The sequence below is a fragment of the Pteropus medius genome, unplaced genomic scaffold, assembly GCF_902729225.1.
Source record: "Pteropus medius unplaced genomic scaffold, Ma_sr-lr_union100, whole genome shotgun sequence".
Lineage (NCBI taxonomy): Eukaryota > Metazoa > Chordata > Mammalia > Chiroptera > Pteropodidae > Pteropus > Pteropus medius.
Genome location: NW_024351543.1, coordinates 5,070,810 through 5,090,900, shown reverse-complemented (window position 1 = coordinate 5,090,900; position 20,091 = coordinate 5,070,810). Strand labels below are relative to the sequence as shown.

At 40.5% G+C, this 20,091-nt stretch overlaps 1 protein-coding gene across 1 annotated transcript in view; it reads right to left on the bottom strand.

Annotated features, from left to right (window-relative positions):
• Positions 1-20,091, bottom strand: part of ARHGAP31 (Rho GTPase activating protein 31) — an 87,878-nt gene that overhangs the window by 17,206 nt on the left and 50,581 nt on the right. Inside the window, exons 2-7 of the mRNA XM_039843077.1 lie at positions 17,022-17,124; positions 14,601-14,745; positions 7,186-7,268; positions 6,673-6,780; positions 5,857-5,999; positions 365-563 (exon numbers count right to left, since the gene is read on the bottom strand). Of these exons, the coding sequence (XP_039699011.1) occupies positions 365-563; positions 5,857-5,999; positions 6,673-6,780; positions 7,186-7,268; positions 14,601-14,745; positions 17,022-17,124 (781 nt within the window). The remainder of the gene's footprint in view (positions 1-364; positions 564-5,856; positions 6,000-6,672; positions 6,781-7,185; positions 7,269-14,600; positions 14,746-17,021; positions 17,125-20,091) is intronic.

Genomic DNA, 20,091 nt, shown 5'->3' with positions numbered 1-20,091 from the left:
GAGTCAAGCCTTTGCTTTTAGTGAACTTCCTTTTGAAAATGTCAAGCCTATTTTGTCCAAACCAGGGAGCAAAGGATTTCAGTCGTGACTCTTGACACTTAGCAGCTCCACCCCCATCACAGTACTAGGGACATCTGGTGGGAGACCAGGGTCTTGGTAACTTTGGGGCAGTGAGTGAAGGCATCAACCCCTGGTGAGAGAAGAGTTGTGGGGAGAGATCTTTTCTCTTCTGGAATGTTCCCTTACACCCTAACCCAGACCACATTCCCAACCCATGCTGCCATCTTGGCCCTGAGACTATGTTACTTCCTCCTCTGTCCCCCTCCATCCAAGCAACTCCCAGAATTTCAAAGAATGCCATTACTTGTTGTCCGGTAACTCAAGGACGGTGTGGAAGAGGGTGCCCATGGGAGGGACAATCTCAGGCAGACTGTTCTCCCTCCGCTCCTTTCGAGCAGGATGGTTAGTAGCCAGGCTCCGGGCCTGAGCTTCTTCCAGGCTCACCAACTTCATGGGCAGGGAGAGGACTGGCAAGGTCAGGCTCTTCATGATAGGCCGGTTTTCTGCAGAGAGACGAGAAGAGCTCATAGACTCCTAGGAGGAAACCTGTGCACTGGTCTAGCCAGATTCCCCATCTGCAGCTCCTCCCTTCTTGACCTCCTGACAAGGACTCTTCTTGGGGGTGGTGGGATGTGGGGCGAAGTCTGCACACAGGAAACTGACAACCTTCCTGGCCAGACTAGCCAGAGAGCACAAGGGGCTTCAGGAGGTAAGCTGCACTTGCCGTATTTATCAAAGAGTGACCTGTTCGTTCGTTCGTTCATTCATTCGATAAAGATGTATTGAGCACTTACTGTGGGCCAGAGTAACCACAGTGGTCTTTAGCCCTGGAGACTGCTTAGTGCTTTGGCCAGGTGGGAATGTTATGTCCAGCCACAGAAGTAGCCTCGCTCAGCTAGGGTAAGGCAGGAGGTTGCCCCGTCTCTCCACAACTGGAGAACAGAGACTCCAAGGCAATTTAAGGTTGAAGCCTGTACTTTCCCTAAATCACCCAGGCTTACATCTCTTCAGTAAAAAGACATTTTACAGCCTATAGTATACTCCAAAAGATAAGAGGCTATTTACTCACTATCCAGACATCTTCTAGTATATGCAAGCTAATCCTTTCTTTCCAAAGTTTTTTTTTAGAAATAGAAGTGATGATGACAGATCACTGGTGTCGAGGGTTATCTCTTTCCTACAAGTCAAGTTTCTCGACTTGAGGAAATTTTGCACCCCCTCCCTCCAGCCACAGATATTTGGCAATGTCTGGAGACACTTTTGGTTGTCACAAGTGTACATGGGAGTGCTACTGGCACTAGTGGGTAGAGGCCAAGGACGCTGCTAAACATCCTACAATGCACAGGACGGTGCCCCACAACAAGAATGAACCAGCACTAAACCTAGTGCCAAGGTTGAGAAACCCTGATCTAAGTAAAAAAAGGTCTAAGTTTGTCACTATTTCGTCTTTTGGCAACCTTGCCAGTTTTCTCTAACTTTGGAAGTTGCGAAGAAACTCAAAGATAACTTTGCCCAGCTGAAACTAAGAAATCATTACAAGAGTCACCTCATTTTCAGAAAGCACCTTGAGAGTGCTATTTCTCTTTGAAGAGCATGACCCTCTCTGAATAGAGGGAAATAAAACCACTGGAAAAGAGCTTTGTAGAAAATGGAGACAGGCTGCGACACTGGAGTGTGGCCAGGGAGGGTAGCATGACAGTCATGCAGCGGGACTGCAATGAAGTAAATCTGTGATCCTAAAAACTTTCTGTAAAGCTTCTGACTTCAGCTCAGTTTTTCCTATTTAATACAAAGAAGGTTAAAATATTTAAATTTACTCTCAATATTTGTTCATAGATTTTAGATTATTTATTATTTTGTTACTTAGTTATTTATTTACTTAAAAAAATGAAATCACTCTGGGAGTAACTGGAACAATGGAAGACCACACACTGCAGGAGTCAGGAGGCCTCAGTTCATCACCCACCTCTCCCCCTAGTTCTAGGCTCCAGGATCCTAAGGTCGACTCACTGTTTCTGCTTAGGTGTTTGTTTAATAGGTATCTCTAACTCTATAGTTCATAACAGAGCTTGTGATTTCTGCTCCTCACCTCCAAACCAGTACCTCCTCCCATCTTCTCCAAGTTGGTAAATGGCACCATGGATCACCTAGCCGCATAAACCAAAACCTGGAGTAGTTATTTTTCACCCATTCCTTTCTTCGATGCAATCCCTCCTCCCACATCCGGCCTATAATCAAGTTCTGTAACTCTGCCTCCAAAACGTATCCTGAATCCAGTCGCTTTCCTCCTTTCCACTGCTAACATACTAATCCAGGCCACCACGACTTCTCACTTGATTTCTGCCAGAGCTATCTAACTGGTCTCCCTGCTTCCAGGCTTGTTGCCTTTCAGTCTTCCTTCGAACCTGAGCCAGAATGCTCAGATCCTGCACTCCCTGTTCAAAATCCTCCAGTGCTTTCATTGAGAACAAACCGAACTCTTAGCATGATTTACAAGGACCTTCCATCTGCTTCCCCTCTTCTATTTGCCCACTGACCCAGTGGTCTATAAAGATATACAGTGAAATTTTTGAATGGGTATTCCCTTTATATATAAGTGTATATTTGTAAACTATGTATATTAGTCTTATGTATAATAGAAAACATACAAAATCACAAACACTACAAAGTATACAATAACAATAAGTGAAATGAGAAATTGTAATAGTTTCTTTTAAAGCCCATGCTTTGCTACTTTGGTCTCTGGTGCCCCTGGGGTGGGGTGCCCCACTTTGGAGACCACACTGGCTTTAGCCACACTGGCAACCCTATGAGTCCCCTTCCACCTCAGAGCTTCTACACTGCCTGTTCTCCATGTTTAGAACACTCCTCCCCCAGATCCTCACATGACTGGTTCCTTTAGTCATTCAGATCTCAGTTCAAAGATCACTTCTTCAGTGACCATGGCCACTCTGTACCCAAATAACACTCCAAGTCACTGACCATCCCATTACCCTGCTGCCTTTTCTTCATAGCATTTATGGTCTTTGAAGTGATAATACATTTATTTGTAAACTCACGTATTGCCTGTCTCCCCAGCCAGACCATAGCTATATGCAGGACAGCATCTATGCTGTTTGTGTAATGGCACCATCCTTAGTGTCTAGAACAGTGCCTGGCACACAGGAAGTGCTCAATACATACTTATGTTTCAATGAATCTTGGGTATAGCACAATCTCTCTGGCCTCATTGCTCTCACTCATCAGTTAAAGAAATTGGAGTCTATGACTTCTATAATCTTTCTAGTTTGAAAAAGAACCCTCATTCCAAATCTAAAATTCCAGAGAGTAAGACTTACTCCATTTTGTGTAAACATTAAGTGTGGTACTTTACCAAACTCAGTGCGAATTCATAACAGGAATATTTAAATGAAATTCATTGAATAATAAGCATTGGAGGCAAGCAAGAGTTAAAGGCTTAAGAGTAAACTGGAGTTCAATATACAGGAGGAAAGATGATTAAGGCATCTGTCATGAAGAGAGCAGGCATTTCCAGGTTAGAATTAAGGACAACCTTGACACTAACAGTCATGGATGAGACTTGTCTAGAAGAATGTTTCCCAAAAGTCATTAATAATAAATAAACCGTGAATGTTTATCTATTTTCCTATTTTTGCTTCACAGAGGCAGCAGAGAATTAAGGAAAGAGCATGGGCTGAAAGATCTTAGGTCCAATGTTCAGGCCCACCAGTTGCCAGCTGTGTGACTTTGGGCAGCTACTAAACTTTTCTGGTTCTCTGGTTCTTCACATACAAAATAAGGTTGATAGCAATTTTATGAGCTTGTTGTGATAAGTCAATGTGATGACGTATGTGCAGTGCTTGCAAGTGTAATTTCTTGGCATAGAGTAAGTTCCCAATAAATTATTGGTTGACTCAAAAGAATGAACGAATGAATGCATATTACTTCTCATTTACTTTCAAAAAGAATTTATATAGCTTACAATAAATAATACATCTATAATGGGGGAGTTAAAATAAAGATAAAAGAGATGTCATCCACTCCTAGGTATATAACCGAGAGAATTGAAAACACATGTTTACACAAAAATTTATACATGAATATTCACAGCAGCATTACTCATAATAACCAAAAATAGAAAACCCAAATGTCCATCAGCTAATGAATGGATAAATAAAATGTGGCATATTCATATAACAGAATATTATTCAGCCATAAAAAGCAATGAAATGCTGATACATGTGACGATATGGATGAAACTCGAGAACATGTAAGTGAAAGAAGTCAGTCACAAAATACCATGTATCGTACGATTCCACTTATATGAAATGTCCAGAAGAGGTAAATCCATAGAAACAGAAAGTAGATTAGTGGTTGCCAGGGCCTGGGGGGAAAGGAAAATGTGAAATGATTGCTAAACGGGTGTGGAGTTTCTTTTCGGAGTGATGAAAATTTTCTGAAATCAGAAAGTGGGGATGGTTGCACAATTGTCTGAATATATACAGTAAAACCCACCAAATTGTATACTTTAAAATGATAAAATGGTGAATTTTATAGTTAAGTGAATTTTATCTCAATAAAAAAATAATTAAAAAAAAAAGTCATAAACCATATTGCGGACGGGGGTGGGGTAGGAACAATTATACCGGGAATCAAAATTTGATGGCAATTGCAACTGATTGTTCTGATGATTACATTTGGTTTTTCCAAGTACACCAGCTAAACTGGAAAAGAATGCTTTGATCAGCTAACACAAATGAGTTGCAGATATGATTCTCATACACTATTGGTTCTCCAAATGTGGACCCTGACCAGCAGCAGCAGCAGCAGCACCTGGAAACCAGTTAGAAATTGCAAATTCTCAGCAGCACTCCAGACACGCTCAATCGGAAACTCTGGGGTTGCGGCCCAGTAATCTGTGTTTTAACCAGCCTGCTGGGTGGTACTGACGTACACTGATGTTGGAAAACCACCCTCACATAAATGGTAGTTACCACACTTCTTGACCAATTGGATTTCTGGTTTTTACAAATTAGGCTCACATGAGTTCAAGCAGCATTACCCAATTCACTCCTAGGGTTCATTATGCCATTATAAGAGCTAGAGAACTGAAGTATAATATCTTGCATCCCATAACACCCAGCCTGAAATAGCTATATCTTTCTCACCAATACAGCTACAGTGGGTTTCGATTCTAACTAGTCTCTGCATACACATGTCCTTGCGCGCGCGCGCACACACACACACACACACACACACACACACACACATTTTTGTATGCATAGTACCTGGTGTAGGGCAGAACAAAATAAGCATTCAAGAAATGTTGGAGAAGAAAATGCATTCTGAATATACATATGAATCCGAACACATGCCTCCTAACTCATTCACTTAAGACTTCAAGGGTCTTAGGAAATATATCATGCTGAAATTAAAGATGAAATCTAATAGTTAAAGAGAGGAATGTTGCCAGTGCCTCCAGATACTAACTCAAAGAGTTCTTAAACTAATACCAACAGCATGTTATACCAGGTCACCACACCACATTCACGGGACAGGCTAGGAAAGTAACTGATCGGAAACATGCTATGCCCACCCTCACACACACCACACTCTTGCTGCACACATACAGACATACATATGCACGGACACACACACAGTAATCAGCACACACACAGCCAACATTCAGAGTTAGAACCAAGGCCACCCTAACTTATTCTTAGGCCCCATGACCAAGGCGAGAAAGAAGGATGGGCTGGAGAGGGTGTGGGCTGGAGGGGGTGTGTGAGTCATTACCATCATTCTCCAGAGGCCCAGGTGCACCATTGTTAAAGATTTGATCCACGTGATTCAATATGAACTCAATCACCACCTGCTGAACCCGGACAGCGAGGAAGGCTGCATCTCCATTGCAACCAGTGGCTTCAATTTCTTTGGACCTAAACCATGGAAGAAACATATTCAGTTGAGTGAGTCAGCCCCACAACCTGGAGCAGTAAGCGGAGGCCAGTGGGCCTTCTGTATAAGGCCCGTCTCCTCAATGTATAAGGTTTGTTACTCTGTAGAATATTTTAACTATTTAAGACCAATTAAAGGGACTCTCCAAAGGCTGAGAAGCCCAACACACTGAACAAATTTAACACAATTACCAGGAGTTACACATGGCAAGACTATAAACATGATACTGATGAATAGACAGGAATTGATTTTTATCTTCATAGGATCTCTTTCTACCCCCACAGTTCCATGGGGCAAGTCATCATTTATGAAGTCATATGAAGCAGTTGATTCAGGTCATAACCAGCTGTGAGCCCACCAAAAAAAGCAAAAATGCCAATAAGCCCCAGAAACAAGAAAGGCCTTTTCAAGAAATTGTAACATACAGACCCATAACTTTAGCCACATCGCAGTCGTAGCCAGTAAATGCCTTTGGAACCTAAAGTTTCCAGGTTAGCAGGAAAAAACTTAGGCTATTAAAATCACCTTTAATTCATATGTGCTACTAAAAGCCACAGGTTTGTCTTGAAGATTCTGAAGATTCCAGTCTTCATTTTAATCGATGGGCCACTTGGAGCCCACTGTGGTGTTGAGAAGGTGAGGGTGGGTGGTTACCTGAGGAGGTTTGGTGCCCACACCAGGGCCAGGTTCCTGGCGTGCATGTTGGTCTTGCTGCTGAAGGAGGCGATGTGCGCCAGGTGTCGAATCAGGTATTCCAAGGTCCTGTAATGGTTCATTTTAAAAAAATATATAGTAAGAAACTTTAGTGCCTGTGTGAATGAAGCATGACATCTGGAGATAATTTCTATGTTTGGATTTAAGAGAGTCTAAATATTTCTATCTCATGAATTCTGGAGGAATATCAGGAAGATATCAAGATAATTGGAAGTAATTTTCTTGGCCCTCGGCACACTGGCCTGGGGTGGGTAAGGGGGACGGTCTTGTCAGAAGACAGCTGAGGTCCTTGGAGCACCAACTCACTCTGATACAAGTGACCTGTTCACCTCGAAATGCCCAAGGAAAGCCACTGTCCACTGAATTTGTTCCTTCTCATGATGTCAGCCTGCATCTGTGACAGTATTACGCCACATTGAGAGGCTGCAACTTTCTTTCACCAAGGATTCTTACCTATAATGGGATGGGGGAAGCTCCTGGATAACATTTTGGATTCGAGCCAACTGGCCTTCTTCTGGGCAATGCGACACTGCCTCCTGCGGAGAAGAATGGGAAGCACCCAATGAGTGTCCGAGAAGGCGGACACCCACTTGAATCTGCTGGTTTTATGTGTCTTCTGGTACTTCGGCCTCCCAACCATGCCTAGAGATCATCCTTCCAAGAGGCATGCTTTTCTAGTAAAAACAAACAACTAAAGTCTCTGCGGGTTCATGATGTGACATGCCTAATACTATGCACACAGGGGCTGTGTATTGCTCAGGTCTCTGTGTGTACTCAGATGGGCGTTAGGTATCTGGTAAAGAAGGTGTGAACACTTGGGGGTGTCTCCTGTGGCAGAAAGAGTCACAGAGCCTCTGGGAGAGATAAAGAGACAGAGACAGAGGGAGACAGGATGAGACAGAGACTACAGGGCGGCCCCATATTGGCTGTCTTCCTGGGTGCAAACAGCCACTCCCCAGCTAGCCTGAGACTATTCCATGACCTCGATACTTGGCAGGTGCTTGTCATTGATGCTGGGAAGCGGGGAAGACGTGTCTTCTCTGTGGGATAATGGCTTTATCCCTGAGACCCAGTGGCCTTGCCAGGATTTGCCCTCTAGTTGTTTCTTGTGTGGGTATTTTGACCCCACCCCGCAGCCCAGGGCCCTTCGGGAGAGGCAGGGACATCAGTAAAGGCAGTGTGATCACAGGCTTTTCTGGGGCTTCTGCACAATGCAGGTGTCCCTGTGCAGATTCCTCTGCACCCCTGCAATCCTGAGAATGTCCAGACTGTGCCCAGCTCACGGTCCCCTTTCCATACAGTGGCTGAGTGCTTGAGAACTGTTAGCATGGGAGCAGTACCTAAACTCAAAGTCAACAGTAATCACATTTTTCTTTTTTTTTAACTGAGGTGTAATTTACATATACTAAAATGTACAAATCTTAAGCTACAGCTCCATGAGTTCTTTCATAATCATGTACCCTGTATAACTCCATCCAGATCAAGGTACAATTTAAAAGGAATTCCTGAGCTCGCTTCAATCCTTACGATCCTGAATCCATAGGCGTGTGACTTACACAGTCTTGTATTTCCACCCGGTGCTGGAAACTTGCTTTAGATTTATATATTATGAAAAATATGATCATAAGGTATATTCTTTAATTTGGTAAATAATGCCCCCCTACAACACCAAAATAAGATCCTAACCGTGGTGTGGTTTTCTTATATCATTCACCTCTGTTCAGTCTTCAGCTATCTGCTTGCTTGTGTATAAAAAGGGTGAAGTTCAAACCCTCAGTTATGAGAATTTTTAGGTACAGAAAAGTGGGAGGAAATTCTTTCCTGGGCACTTTCTGTTGGCCAGGCCCTGTGCTAGGCCACACTTGCTGCGTGTGTTCTAAGGAGAACTCTCAGGCGCTGCCCCAGCACGGATCTCCCATCCTGCCTCGCTCATCTCCACTTTTTTCCACAGCACTCACCACCATTACATAAACTATATAACGTACTTACTTATTAGGTTTACTGTTTATTGCCTGTCTCCCTTGCTATATGTAAGCTCTGGAAGTGCAGGGATGTGATGAGTCCCAGTGCTGGCACACAGTAGACGCTCCCTCCAGATTTGCTGAATGACTGACTAAACACCATTTCCCTACATGCCAGGGCTTTGTCTACTAAGTTTTTTGGTTTTTGTGGGGTGTTTCTTTGGTCTTTTTTATTTAATTGAACACACACACACACTCTCTCTCTCTCTCTCTCTCTCTCTCTCTCTCTCTCTCTCTCTCTCTCTCAGTTTGTAAAGGCAATCAAAATTCTCTCCATGGGAAAACTTGAGATTTTGTCTCCTAAGGACTGGGAGGGTCAGTCACAGGTGTGTCCCTATCTTCTGGCAGGTTTGCAAGCCTGAGAATAGAGCCAGCATGAGCATGATCTCTGCAGCAATCCTCACTTTTTGAGAAATGCAGGATGTAGAGAGTGAAGAATAGAATGGGGTCAGGCGTAAACATCCTGACACTTCTGCTCCTCTGAGGGTGGTCATTTAGAAAACAGATTTACAAAGAGGACCCTGACTGCCAAGAAAGGGAGAGAAGAGAGAGAAGCTCCAGGGAGAGGAGGGACAGCGGAGTGCAGGGTGGACCCTCCCACAGTCTATCCTTGCAAAGAGGGAGGGGTGGGATTCCTCTCTTCCTCTCCCTGCAAAGCTACGGTGAGCTTGGCAAAGTTTGCACACACGCGCCCCTACATCCTTTCTAAAAATGTGTCTGGTAAATAAAGGTATAGATGAACTAAACAGACCACATGGAAAGTTCCTTTAATATTTTAGGTAGCTGTTAGTCATCTTTGTTTTCTGAGAGGCAGGACGGGCTCACCCCTTGATGCCTGCAGGTCCCATTTGGGATTGGCACTTCTTTCATTATTCACAGCCTCTCTCCATCACACCCCAGTCCTATTCAGAAGCTCCTGGAACAGTCTGGTCACTGCAAACTTATTTTTAGCCCAGGCGGCCCTGTCAGCAGGGTAGACAAACAAACTGTGGCTCTCCCTTCCAACTGCATCCCAACTGTAACTCAGCCTTTGTCTTTCATTTTGTATTGCTCATTTAAAAATTATTATTTTAAAAGTATTTCAAGCAATTAGATAAAAAAAATAATCCATACATATAATTTTAAAAATGCAAAGGGTCCAAAGGAATACACAGAAGAAAGTTAGTCTTCTCTCCAACTGCAGACTGTCTCCAGAGGCAACCACTGCGTGTCCTTCCAGACTGTCTTTGTCACACCCCTTCCTTCATTCTTGTCTCTGTTCAAATATCACCTCATAGAGAGACCCTTCATTACCCTACCAAAAATAGCCATCCCCATCATTCTCTCCCCTGTACCTGCATTAATTTTCCTCATAGTACTTACCAACAGTTCTCCTGATAGAGTTATGCTTTAAACTCATTTATCATCTATCTGTCTCCACTAAAATGTTTCATGAGAGCAAGGATTTTATCTGTCTTGCTCATCATGAAATCCCCAGCATCCAGAACTGTGCCTGCCATACGTAGTATACATAGCAGGTGCCCAACATAACACTGGCCGAATGGAATGAGTAAGCGAATGAGTCCACGTTTTGCTTTGCATTTGAAAATGCCAAATGACTACATCTGGTCCCCACTTCCAGGGCAGTTCCTTCTGAGGACAGTATCTCCGTCGTGGGGAACAGCAGCATTGCTGAATTTACCTAAATGCAGTCACACATCCTTAAAAGAAGGAGAGTTGACACAGATAGAAGAGTAAAAGGCAATGTGACCACAGAGGCAGAGATAGGAGTGATGAGGCCACAAGCCAAGGAATGCCGGCAGCCACTAGAAGCTGGAAGAGGAAAGAAACGGGTTTTCCCTGAGAGCCTCTGAAAGGCGCTCAGCCCTGCTGACACCTTGATTTCAGCCCAGTGAAACTGATTTCAGACTTCTGGAACTGAGAGACTAAATTTCTGTCGTTTAAGCCACCATGCTTGTGCTAAGCAGCCACATGAAACTAATACATGTAATCAAAATTTAAGCATGAAAGAAAAAAAAAATCACCTGCTATCCCACCATTCAGACATAACCACTATTAACCTACTCCCAGGTGAAACATAAAAGAAGCAATTTGCCCAGGCTTCCCAGCACCAAATATGAAACTGGCATCATTTCCTATTTAGCTGCATATACTGCTTTTTCCCATTTAACTTTATATCGCGGTCATTGCTCTTCAGAATGTGACTTATCACAGCTATAGATAATTGAAAATTATAAGATTTATTATCATTTATTTAACCCGTCCTTCATTATTAGACATGTAGGTACTCCCCAAATTTTGGTATTATAAATAATATTGCAATGAAATACTTGTAAATCGATTATTTTTTTGCACATCTGATTATTGTCTTAGAATGGAGTCCTAGAAATAGTTACTGCATTAAAAAATATGAGCATGTTGGGACTTCTTGACAGTAATTTCCAGTGACTTTCTGGGATGTCCAGCCAATTTACACTTCCAATAGAAAACTGCGAAAGAGCCAGTCTCACCCCAGTTATCCATTTTTTCTTGCTGAATTGTTCCTTTATTACCTTGGGATGCTTTCTTTATCTCATATTAAGTTACTTACTACCTGAGTTTATTTAAGAGCTGTTAACTCTATTTTAAAATAGTGTGGCGGTGATGAGGCAGAATGTCAAATCTCTTCTTCCATTTACTAGCGGTACGACCTCAGGCAAGAGTCTCTCTGAGCCTCAATTTACTCGTCTGTAAAAGAAACAATAAATCTACTTCATAGAGTTATTTTGAGGATTAAATTAAATAATATTTGTAAAAAGTTTATCCTATAGTAAGCACAAAAATTGGCAGCAATTATAATTATTATGCCATTAATATTTTTCAAATTCTGTTATTATTCCATTGATATTATTCTACCTTCATTGTGCAAGTGGGTTTAAATAAATTGTTGTAATAATGTGTGACAGTGTAACAGAGCTATGTCCATGTCCCCAAAAACTTGCTTATATTATCATAATTCGTTACCGTGAACAAAGAAATCTGTATGATAAATTCTTCAACATAGTTAACTTCACTAGGTCCTACCTTTGTAGAAGTCAGTTGTCACAACAAAACATTTTTATTTTATTTCTTAGTGTCAATAAACTATGTTTAAATACAATGTAAGACTTCTTTGAAATTTGATGACAAATTGACAATAATATTGCTTTGGTATTTTTCTGATGCTGTGGGAGAACGGACTGATTAACAATGTCAGGGAACAGAAATGAGGAGAGATAAATAAGGGTTTTGTTCTTAGCCTTTAAATAAGATGTGAGAAGAAACTTTATTTCTAAAGTTTCCAGATAAGAATTCTTATCTACCTCCAAGTATTTAGTTAAAATACGTCATTCAGTTCAACACGAAGATATCCTAATCTATCGTATTCAAGAATGATACTATTATAGTAAGACAATTAAAACTATGTACAAAACAAACAAAATCTTATGCACAAATCTTATAGTTCACTCATATTGGCAAGTCATTTAACAAACTGAAAATACCCAGGGCTTGCAAGTCTCTCTGGAGAACAATTTGGCAATACGTAACAAAATTTTAAATAAGAACTTTTTACTCAGTCAATCTACTTCTATGATTTTTTTCCTAAGGATATCAACAGACAAAAGTATAAAGACATATGTACACAAATGTTTATTATAATGTTTATAAAAGCCGTATTAAGAAACAAAAAGTCTAAATGCCCATCAGTAGGAAACTGGTTTCAGAAATCATTGCACATGTGAGAGGATACTTTGTAAAAATATGTCTTTATATTTGTTAGATGGAAAGATGGTCACATTACTGAATTAAGAATGTTGCAAAACAGCAATACATAGTATCGAGGAGCAAAAAAGTGGGGAGGGAGAGTTTGAGAGAGAGAGAGAGAAAGAGAGACAGAGAGAGGAGAGAGATCTATATGAATGTCTCCTAAAATGTTAATACTAGACATGCCTGGGGTGTGGGATTTCAGGTGATCTATAATTTCTCTTTTATACTTTCCCGTATTGCTTTAATTTTTGCAGTAAAATTTTATTTTGATTTGGAAAAACAAAACACAACAAAACCACTATGCAAAGAATAAAAGAATGAAGAAAATATTCAGAAGTTAACTGTAGTTATCTTTGGTCTTTAAGAGGAGAGACCAAGGGTGCCTTTCTACTTTCCTCCATTTTCCAAATTATCTTTTATTAGGTAGGATTACTTTAAAAATGAGGAAATATTCAGATATGGTGATGGTGATTATAATCTGGTGATTATAACCTCTCATGAGGCCCACGACTTTTCCTCCTGGTTCCCAGGAAAGACTCTTCTGTGGTCCGATGGCCAGAGCCTGACATTATTTATGACCTGGCCACTCAGAGTAGAGATTCATTTGCCTTCTGCCTTAGATCTTAAGGCCCCGTTAGATCCCTTAGGGCGCCCTAACCATTGGGACTTCCAGCTGGAGTATGTTGGCTTTTCTAATGGTCAACTTTTATGCCCAAGTTTTTTGTGTGTTTTGGCCTAATTTTTTTTCATTAAAAAATTAACATATTTTTAGTGGATAAGATTTTGAAAGTTAACGTAAAAAGAAGCAGGGAAGGCTATAATCCCATCATTGAAAAATAAATGGTTACTAACCTTTTGAACATCTTTTTAATCATATCTTAATATACAATTATCTCTTTTTTTCCAATTATCATTATAAGTATTTCCTTCTATCACTGAAAACTCTTAAATATATTTTAGTGGCTCAAGCCCAATTTAAAAAAATGAATTTACTTATTCCTGTATCATTCCAAATTGAAGAACCTTTTATATGCTCCAAATAAGTTTATTACAGGAATCATGAGAGAGATTCTTTCCATGGTTAGACCCTAGGTCCTTACTAATAAATGCAACTCCTCCATAATTGTAATTTCAAACATCCCCTCTGACTACTCCACTCCGACAAGTCTATTTGACCACACAGGGATGAATAATCCACTGATTTACTTTTTCACTGTTACGCATCTGCCTTACGCCTTCATTTCCTTTCCTATTCAGACAGAATTCCATGGTCAGTTATTTCAATCACTTTCTTGCATATATCCTCATCTCCCTCACCCCTCTTTTGTTGACTGTATCTCAACCTTGGTTAAACCCGTCTCTCCACCTACTCTGTACCTCTACCCCTGCAGCAAATGTTCAAGCCCTATCTTTAATACTATCTCTACAGACAATTTTTAAACATTTAGTCTCCTTCCTACTTTTCCTACGAGTGTCCTATTTGGTGACTATACAGCTGTTATTTAGGTGTTCTGCTCTTGCATCCTCCACCAACCCAACTCATGGGCCTATCCTGCACTCTCTCCCGGTTGTTTCACCTGATTCCTTTCCCTTCCCAGCACTCTGACCTCTCTCTTGGCTTCTGTTTGTTCTCTCTCCCTTCTCTGCCCACCCACCTCTTTCCAACAGAGGGGGAAGAACTTGATACAAACAAACTAGCAGTGGGTATAGCATCTAGAGTTTCAGGTGCCTGTCCTGCTGTGCATCCTTGGACCAGTCATTGCTCTTCTCTGGTTCTTAGCTTCCTCCCTCTGCAGGGAGGTACATTGGGTTAAATAAACCTGGAGATAATTTAATCCAGCTCTTAAAACAAACAAACATGATTCTGAAAATTTAAGAAAGGAAAAATTTAGCAAATGGTCCCACTACCCTACTTTCCTCACTATACCATTCTATTTCCATCACCACGCTAAGATAATGTCAACCATCTGGTGAGTATTATTATTGTTATTTTAGTGCTGAAACTCCTTGGCCCATCCATGCATCCCACTCAGTAACCATAATGGAAATCCAAACACTTACTGTGAATTTCTCATAGAGCTCATAAGTCAGGAGGGGGTTGGGCAGCTCCCTAAAGTAGAGCTTGCAGAGTGAGCCCACGCAGTGGATGTCCTGGAGGTACACTTCCCTTGTCAGATCTGGACATTGATCTGAGCCAAACTCTTGCCTGGAACAACACAGACAGAGACATAACAATTCCAGAAACACGTGTTCCATGTCAGCACTGCTTGGCTGCTTAGGGGTAAAAAGACCCTAAACTGCTGATTTGACTATATTTTTGACCTTGATTCGGAGAGACCTTCTATTCCAGGCACAAGGAAGCTGTGAGAAGACTTCCACTTCAGGTCTGGATCTTCCCTGTCAAAGTAGCTGTAATTTAGAAAGACATAATACCCATTTATAAATGGATTTCTCACGGCATTTTGTCCACAGTCTCAGAAATAGTGGGGAAACATAAAAACAATTTGCCAAAAAAAGCTGTTGAGATTTCAGTTTTTCCAAAATATTGTTCTAAATGAAATTCTCCTTCTTGGTAGAAAAACCTAAACCGGGGTGAGTCAGATTGTTATCACTCGTCTCCATATACTCATGTCAACAAACTTGTTTCATCTGGAGACTCAAATCTAAGGTTTGAGAACTTTAATCAGTGATCTCTTTGATGCTGAATGGAACCTTCTAGGCTGCTTATAGACTCCCACAGGACTCACCTGAGCTTATAAATAACTTCTTAAACAATCTATAGCAGGGTGTTTGAGAACATCATTAGATTTCAGGTCTCATTTCTAAAACATTTCCTAACAAGGTTACATGAATATACTGCCTCAAGTTTAAAAGTTAAAAGTCCTTTTTAAAAAATGATGAATTCGAGCTTTAATACAGAAAAGAAGTTGGCTTCTTGAGAGTATTCATTTGGTTAACCAAGTAATGACAAAGTTGATGGGACTCCCAGAGCTAGCATTTCAAAACAGCTCACCCATTTTCCTGTAGTCTGGTTCTGTCCCTTTAATAAGTGGTAAGGAAATCCCTGATGCTGTCAGAACTCGAAAGGAACTGACAGCAGTTTTTCTTAAAAAGAAAACCACACAATGGCCTCATAAATTCATGGGCATATGTTCTTCTAAGAGGGCAAAACGTGAACAATCTAGAGCTTACTCATTTATTTAGCCAAAAATTTCTCTTGTGCAGGCTAAGATCGGTCCTCAAATAAAAAATAATTGGCTATCACCCAAGTCGCCCAAGTGTCCTTCCATGATATCAAGTATTGTGTAGTATTTTTCAGAGCTAAGAGTAAATCATTAAAAAGTATTTGCTGTTGAAACTCTAAAAAATGTCGCACTAGTAAATTAGTGAAATTATGTAAGCACACTGATCTGTTAAAATCTATGGCTGCAATAAGCCAGTTATTTTTTTTAACAGCCATCTCTTCTCCACGAGTAAAAAAGATGTTTTATTTCTTTGATATAATTTTATTAAAATTGAGATTTGAGAGGGAAGAGGAGAAAACCAAATAGGAGGAAGACCAAAAACGAATTACCTGCACAATCTATTAAATTTTATATACTAATCTGTAACAAGGACGTTATTGTTTTAAAGGTCCACATTTATAACTAAAAATACAATAAATATTTTAAAATAACACCCGATAAAGTATGTTCTTTTTCGTATTAAAGAATAGTATTCAAAATACAAGACTTATTGCTTTAATCATAGAACAGCATAATATACATTTTATATATATATATAGTGTATATGCTCTGTATACTATATATATTCTCTATATATACTCCCTTTATTTTATATATAATACATAAAAAATATATACACACATATCTATGTTTTGTGTGAAAGCTATTGTCTTCTAAATTCAATGTGATAGCAATTTCTTCCAAAAAATTCTGGGATAAATTTTAGAATTGCTTAGGATAAATCCATTGAATAGAAAATCATTCATCTATCGATAATTTTAAAAATACTAGCATCAAGTGGACAGTCACGCACACTTGTGAGTTCTTGGCCAGATAAAATACCAAATGTTGAATGTGTGCCAACAGAAAAACACATCCATTTCCAAATTCTGAACACTATGTAACAGGATCTAACTGAGCTTTGGGTAAGTAAATGAATGAATAATAAATTATGTTTCTCTAACTTGTAATTAAAATCATTTCAGTTCGGTCAAATCCACCTAAGGAGGATAAATCTGGTGCAAGACAAAGAAACAGATTAAAAGCCCTCAGGAGCTTTTGTTGGAAAGAATTACATCAGACTAGAGAACTTCCTGATTAGATTAAGAACGGGCATCTGAAAACATCAGAACAAGTTGCCCTGCCACTCTTCTCTCAGTCCTCTCAGATTTTTAATACCCCTAACACCTGTGGACAGAGATATGGACAGAGAAATAATCATAGGATAATTCTTTTGGGGGCTATTCTTTTAGCCTACCTTAGCCGTTGTATGTTTGAGGTGACTCCCGAAAGCCGATAAATTCCATCCACAATGCCATGAGTCTCTATAAATTCTGCACAGCTCTTCAATACATATGGAACTATGAAAAAGAAAAGAAAAAACAATAAAGTATTAGATATAAGTTTGACTGTCCTTTAAAGATACCCTTTTAAAACTCCAGATAACTTCAAAGAGAATCAGGTATGGAACACATGTGAGTTACAAGTGGAAACAATTACTTGTAAACAGTAGATGATATTTTGGGGGGGTTTTTTTTTTTGTATTTTTTTTTAAAACATGGGGTTTTGTTAAAGTTCAGAAAACTTATGTTTTAAGAGTCGGATTTTTTTAAAAGAATTTGAAAAATATGCAAACACTTAGATTCTGAAACCAGCAGTGACCTTGGAAATCCCACAATTTCAATCCTCTCATTTCACTGGTTCTCCTAGTGTGGTCTCCTAACCAGCAACATCAGCATCTCTTGGGACGTTGTTGGGAATGCAGATTCTTAGGCACCAGTCCAGAAATCAGAAATTCTGGAGGTGGGGCCCAGCAACCAGTGTTTTAGACAGCTTTCCAGGTGACTGGAAATGAAATTGGAGAACCACTCCCTGTTCTACACATGAAGAAACCAAGGTGCAGGTAAATTTACTAACCTCACTTAAGGTTACTTCCTGCTTATGAAAAGTAATTAACACATTGGAAAAAGCTTATGATCTAAGTGGGTAAAGAAAAAAACAAGACACAAAATTAAATACACGTTGTGAATTCAGATATGTAAAAACAGAATTGCAAAGAGAAAAAGATTGAAAGAATATTTGCCAGAATGTTAAAAGTGATTTAAGGTTAAAGTGTTAAAGTGTTGTTTTTGTTGTTTTTAAAGAAAGAACCACCCCACCCCGCCACCGCCACCACCAAATGGGCCAATCCGGTCATTGATTGAATGGACCACATACAAGAGACCAACATAGACTCTTGAATTCCTGCCAGCCCAGACATTCAGTGTTTGGGTAGAAGAGTCTGGCTATGATGACCTCTTCTTGAGGCTGACACTGATCAGCCCAGCTAGTTCAGTGACCCAGAATGACAGCCATAAGCCTTCTAGATGGCATAGAGTGACAAATCACTTGCCACTTTGGTCCTTGGGTCTAGCCACCTAAGGTCCCTCCATGAGGGTGCTGTAGATGGTGGCTTGGTACAAACTACCCAAGCCTCAGGAGCTAAGGTCTTCAGGCATAGAGGTGTGGGAACTCCATGAACCAGTGCTTGAGCTAGCACTGTGCTCACTCCCCCAAAACATACCCAATCCATGAATGCTTTAGATTAGACTAATGCTATTCCATTAATGCTAATCCATCAATACATTAATGGTTAGTTAATCCTCATGATCATGCTTGCACACAAATTCCAAGCTGGGATGTACCTTTACATGGGTAGACACCAGGTGTTCAGATTCAACATTATTCCTCGATTCACTATTACAATACTCTCTAAACAACTCCCCTACCATTTCCTTCAACTGCTAACTATAATTTTAAGTGCTCAGTAACATTTGTCATACTTAAAGTATTTTGCCCATCTTTCAAAGGCTGTGCTCCCCCAGAACCATTCCCCTTCAGGACACAAGCAAATTTTGCCCCTGTCCTTCATGACTTGAACTGGCTTCTTAGTTACTCCAGGGGAAGGGGGCAGGGAATGGACTTGGGATTGGAAATACTGAGACCAGAGACCACAAAGATGGATCTACTCCCTGTGAGTGAATATAAGGTGGGAGTGGGGTGTGGTGGAGGAGGGGATGTGAGAGTTGGCAGGAATCCAGAGTCTCTGCGCGGCTTCAACTGGAAAAGCTACACTTTGATGTTTTATAACATAGGGTTCTTAGTTAGATTTTTGTCTCCTACCATCATGCCTGTAAATAAGACAAATAAACAAATAAGCAAGCAAGCAAACAGTTCCAGTGCCTAAAAAAAGAGTTTGTTTGTTTGTTTTTTAATCCCTGTCGTGCATAATAACGGTCAACTCTTTCCCTATCGCACCGAGCTGTTGTTCTGTAACCTGTTATTTGTGATCTACGGTTGAAAGCACAGATTTGAATGCCAAACTGTCTTTGTAATCTTGGGCAAAATATGTAATAACTCTGTTCCTCAGTTTCCACATCTGTAAAATGCGGATAACAGTGATATTAACCACATAGCTAAGATTGAAGTAATACCTATGAACACTTAGCACAGACCTTGGCATATAACAAGTATTCTACGATGACAGTTACTGTTTCTATTTGAAGCTTATCTATGACGTAAATTTATAATTTGTGAGATGCAATCTTGGTGAAAACAGTTTGCCTCCTCCCATCTAATGGGTGACTGCGGTAGAGGTGACCAACTTCTTACCAGTCAAAACTCTATTTACTATTAAGAATGGCTTCTTTGGTTAAATGTTTCTATTCTAAGGTAATTTTGCTCGCCTGAGGTCTCCTTTCTATGCATTTAGGTGTATCTTTATAACAACAATAGCAGGATCCAAAGTGTATGGATTTTGAGTTGGCAGTCCCGGAGCTGTACTTGGCGTAGGTGTATTCCACAGTGTGCTTCTGTACCAGGTATATGGCTGTTGTGCCATACAGGGCACAAGTGGATTTAAGAGCATTGAGCATTCCCAAGGAGTTCTCGAAGACAAAAGTCTTGGACTGTAAAGGCCTTTATAAAGAACACTCCACGAAAGAGGCAGTGCAGCGTCATCAACCCGTCCCATTCTGTTCTCAGACAGGGATGGCCCATTACCATAGCTCTCAGCTGCAGCTCCTCAGGCTCTGTTTGTTTTAAAGGTGGGCAAAACAAATTCCCGGATGGAGCCTCAGCCTTAAATTTATTCTGGCTTTGGTACAGATGCCCCAGAACCTCTCGTCCAAGACTCTGTTTAAACAGGAGGCAGTATTAAAACAACCCAAGGGAAGAGGCCATGGTCGCAGTCCCCGAAGAGCATTAACTTTCCTGGATTCTTGTCTCAGGCTGAGTGGAAGGGGTAGGAATTCTCCATCACATTCAGTAAATGAGAAAGGATCCTATTA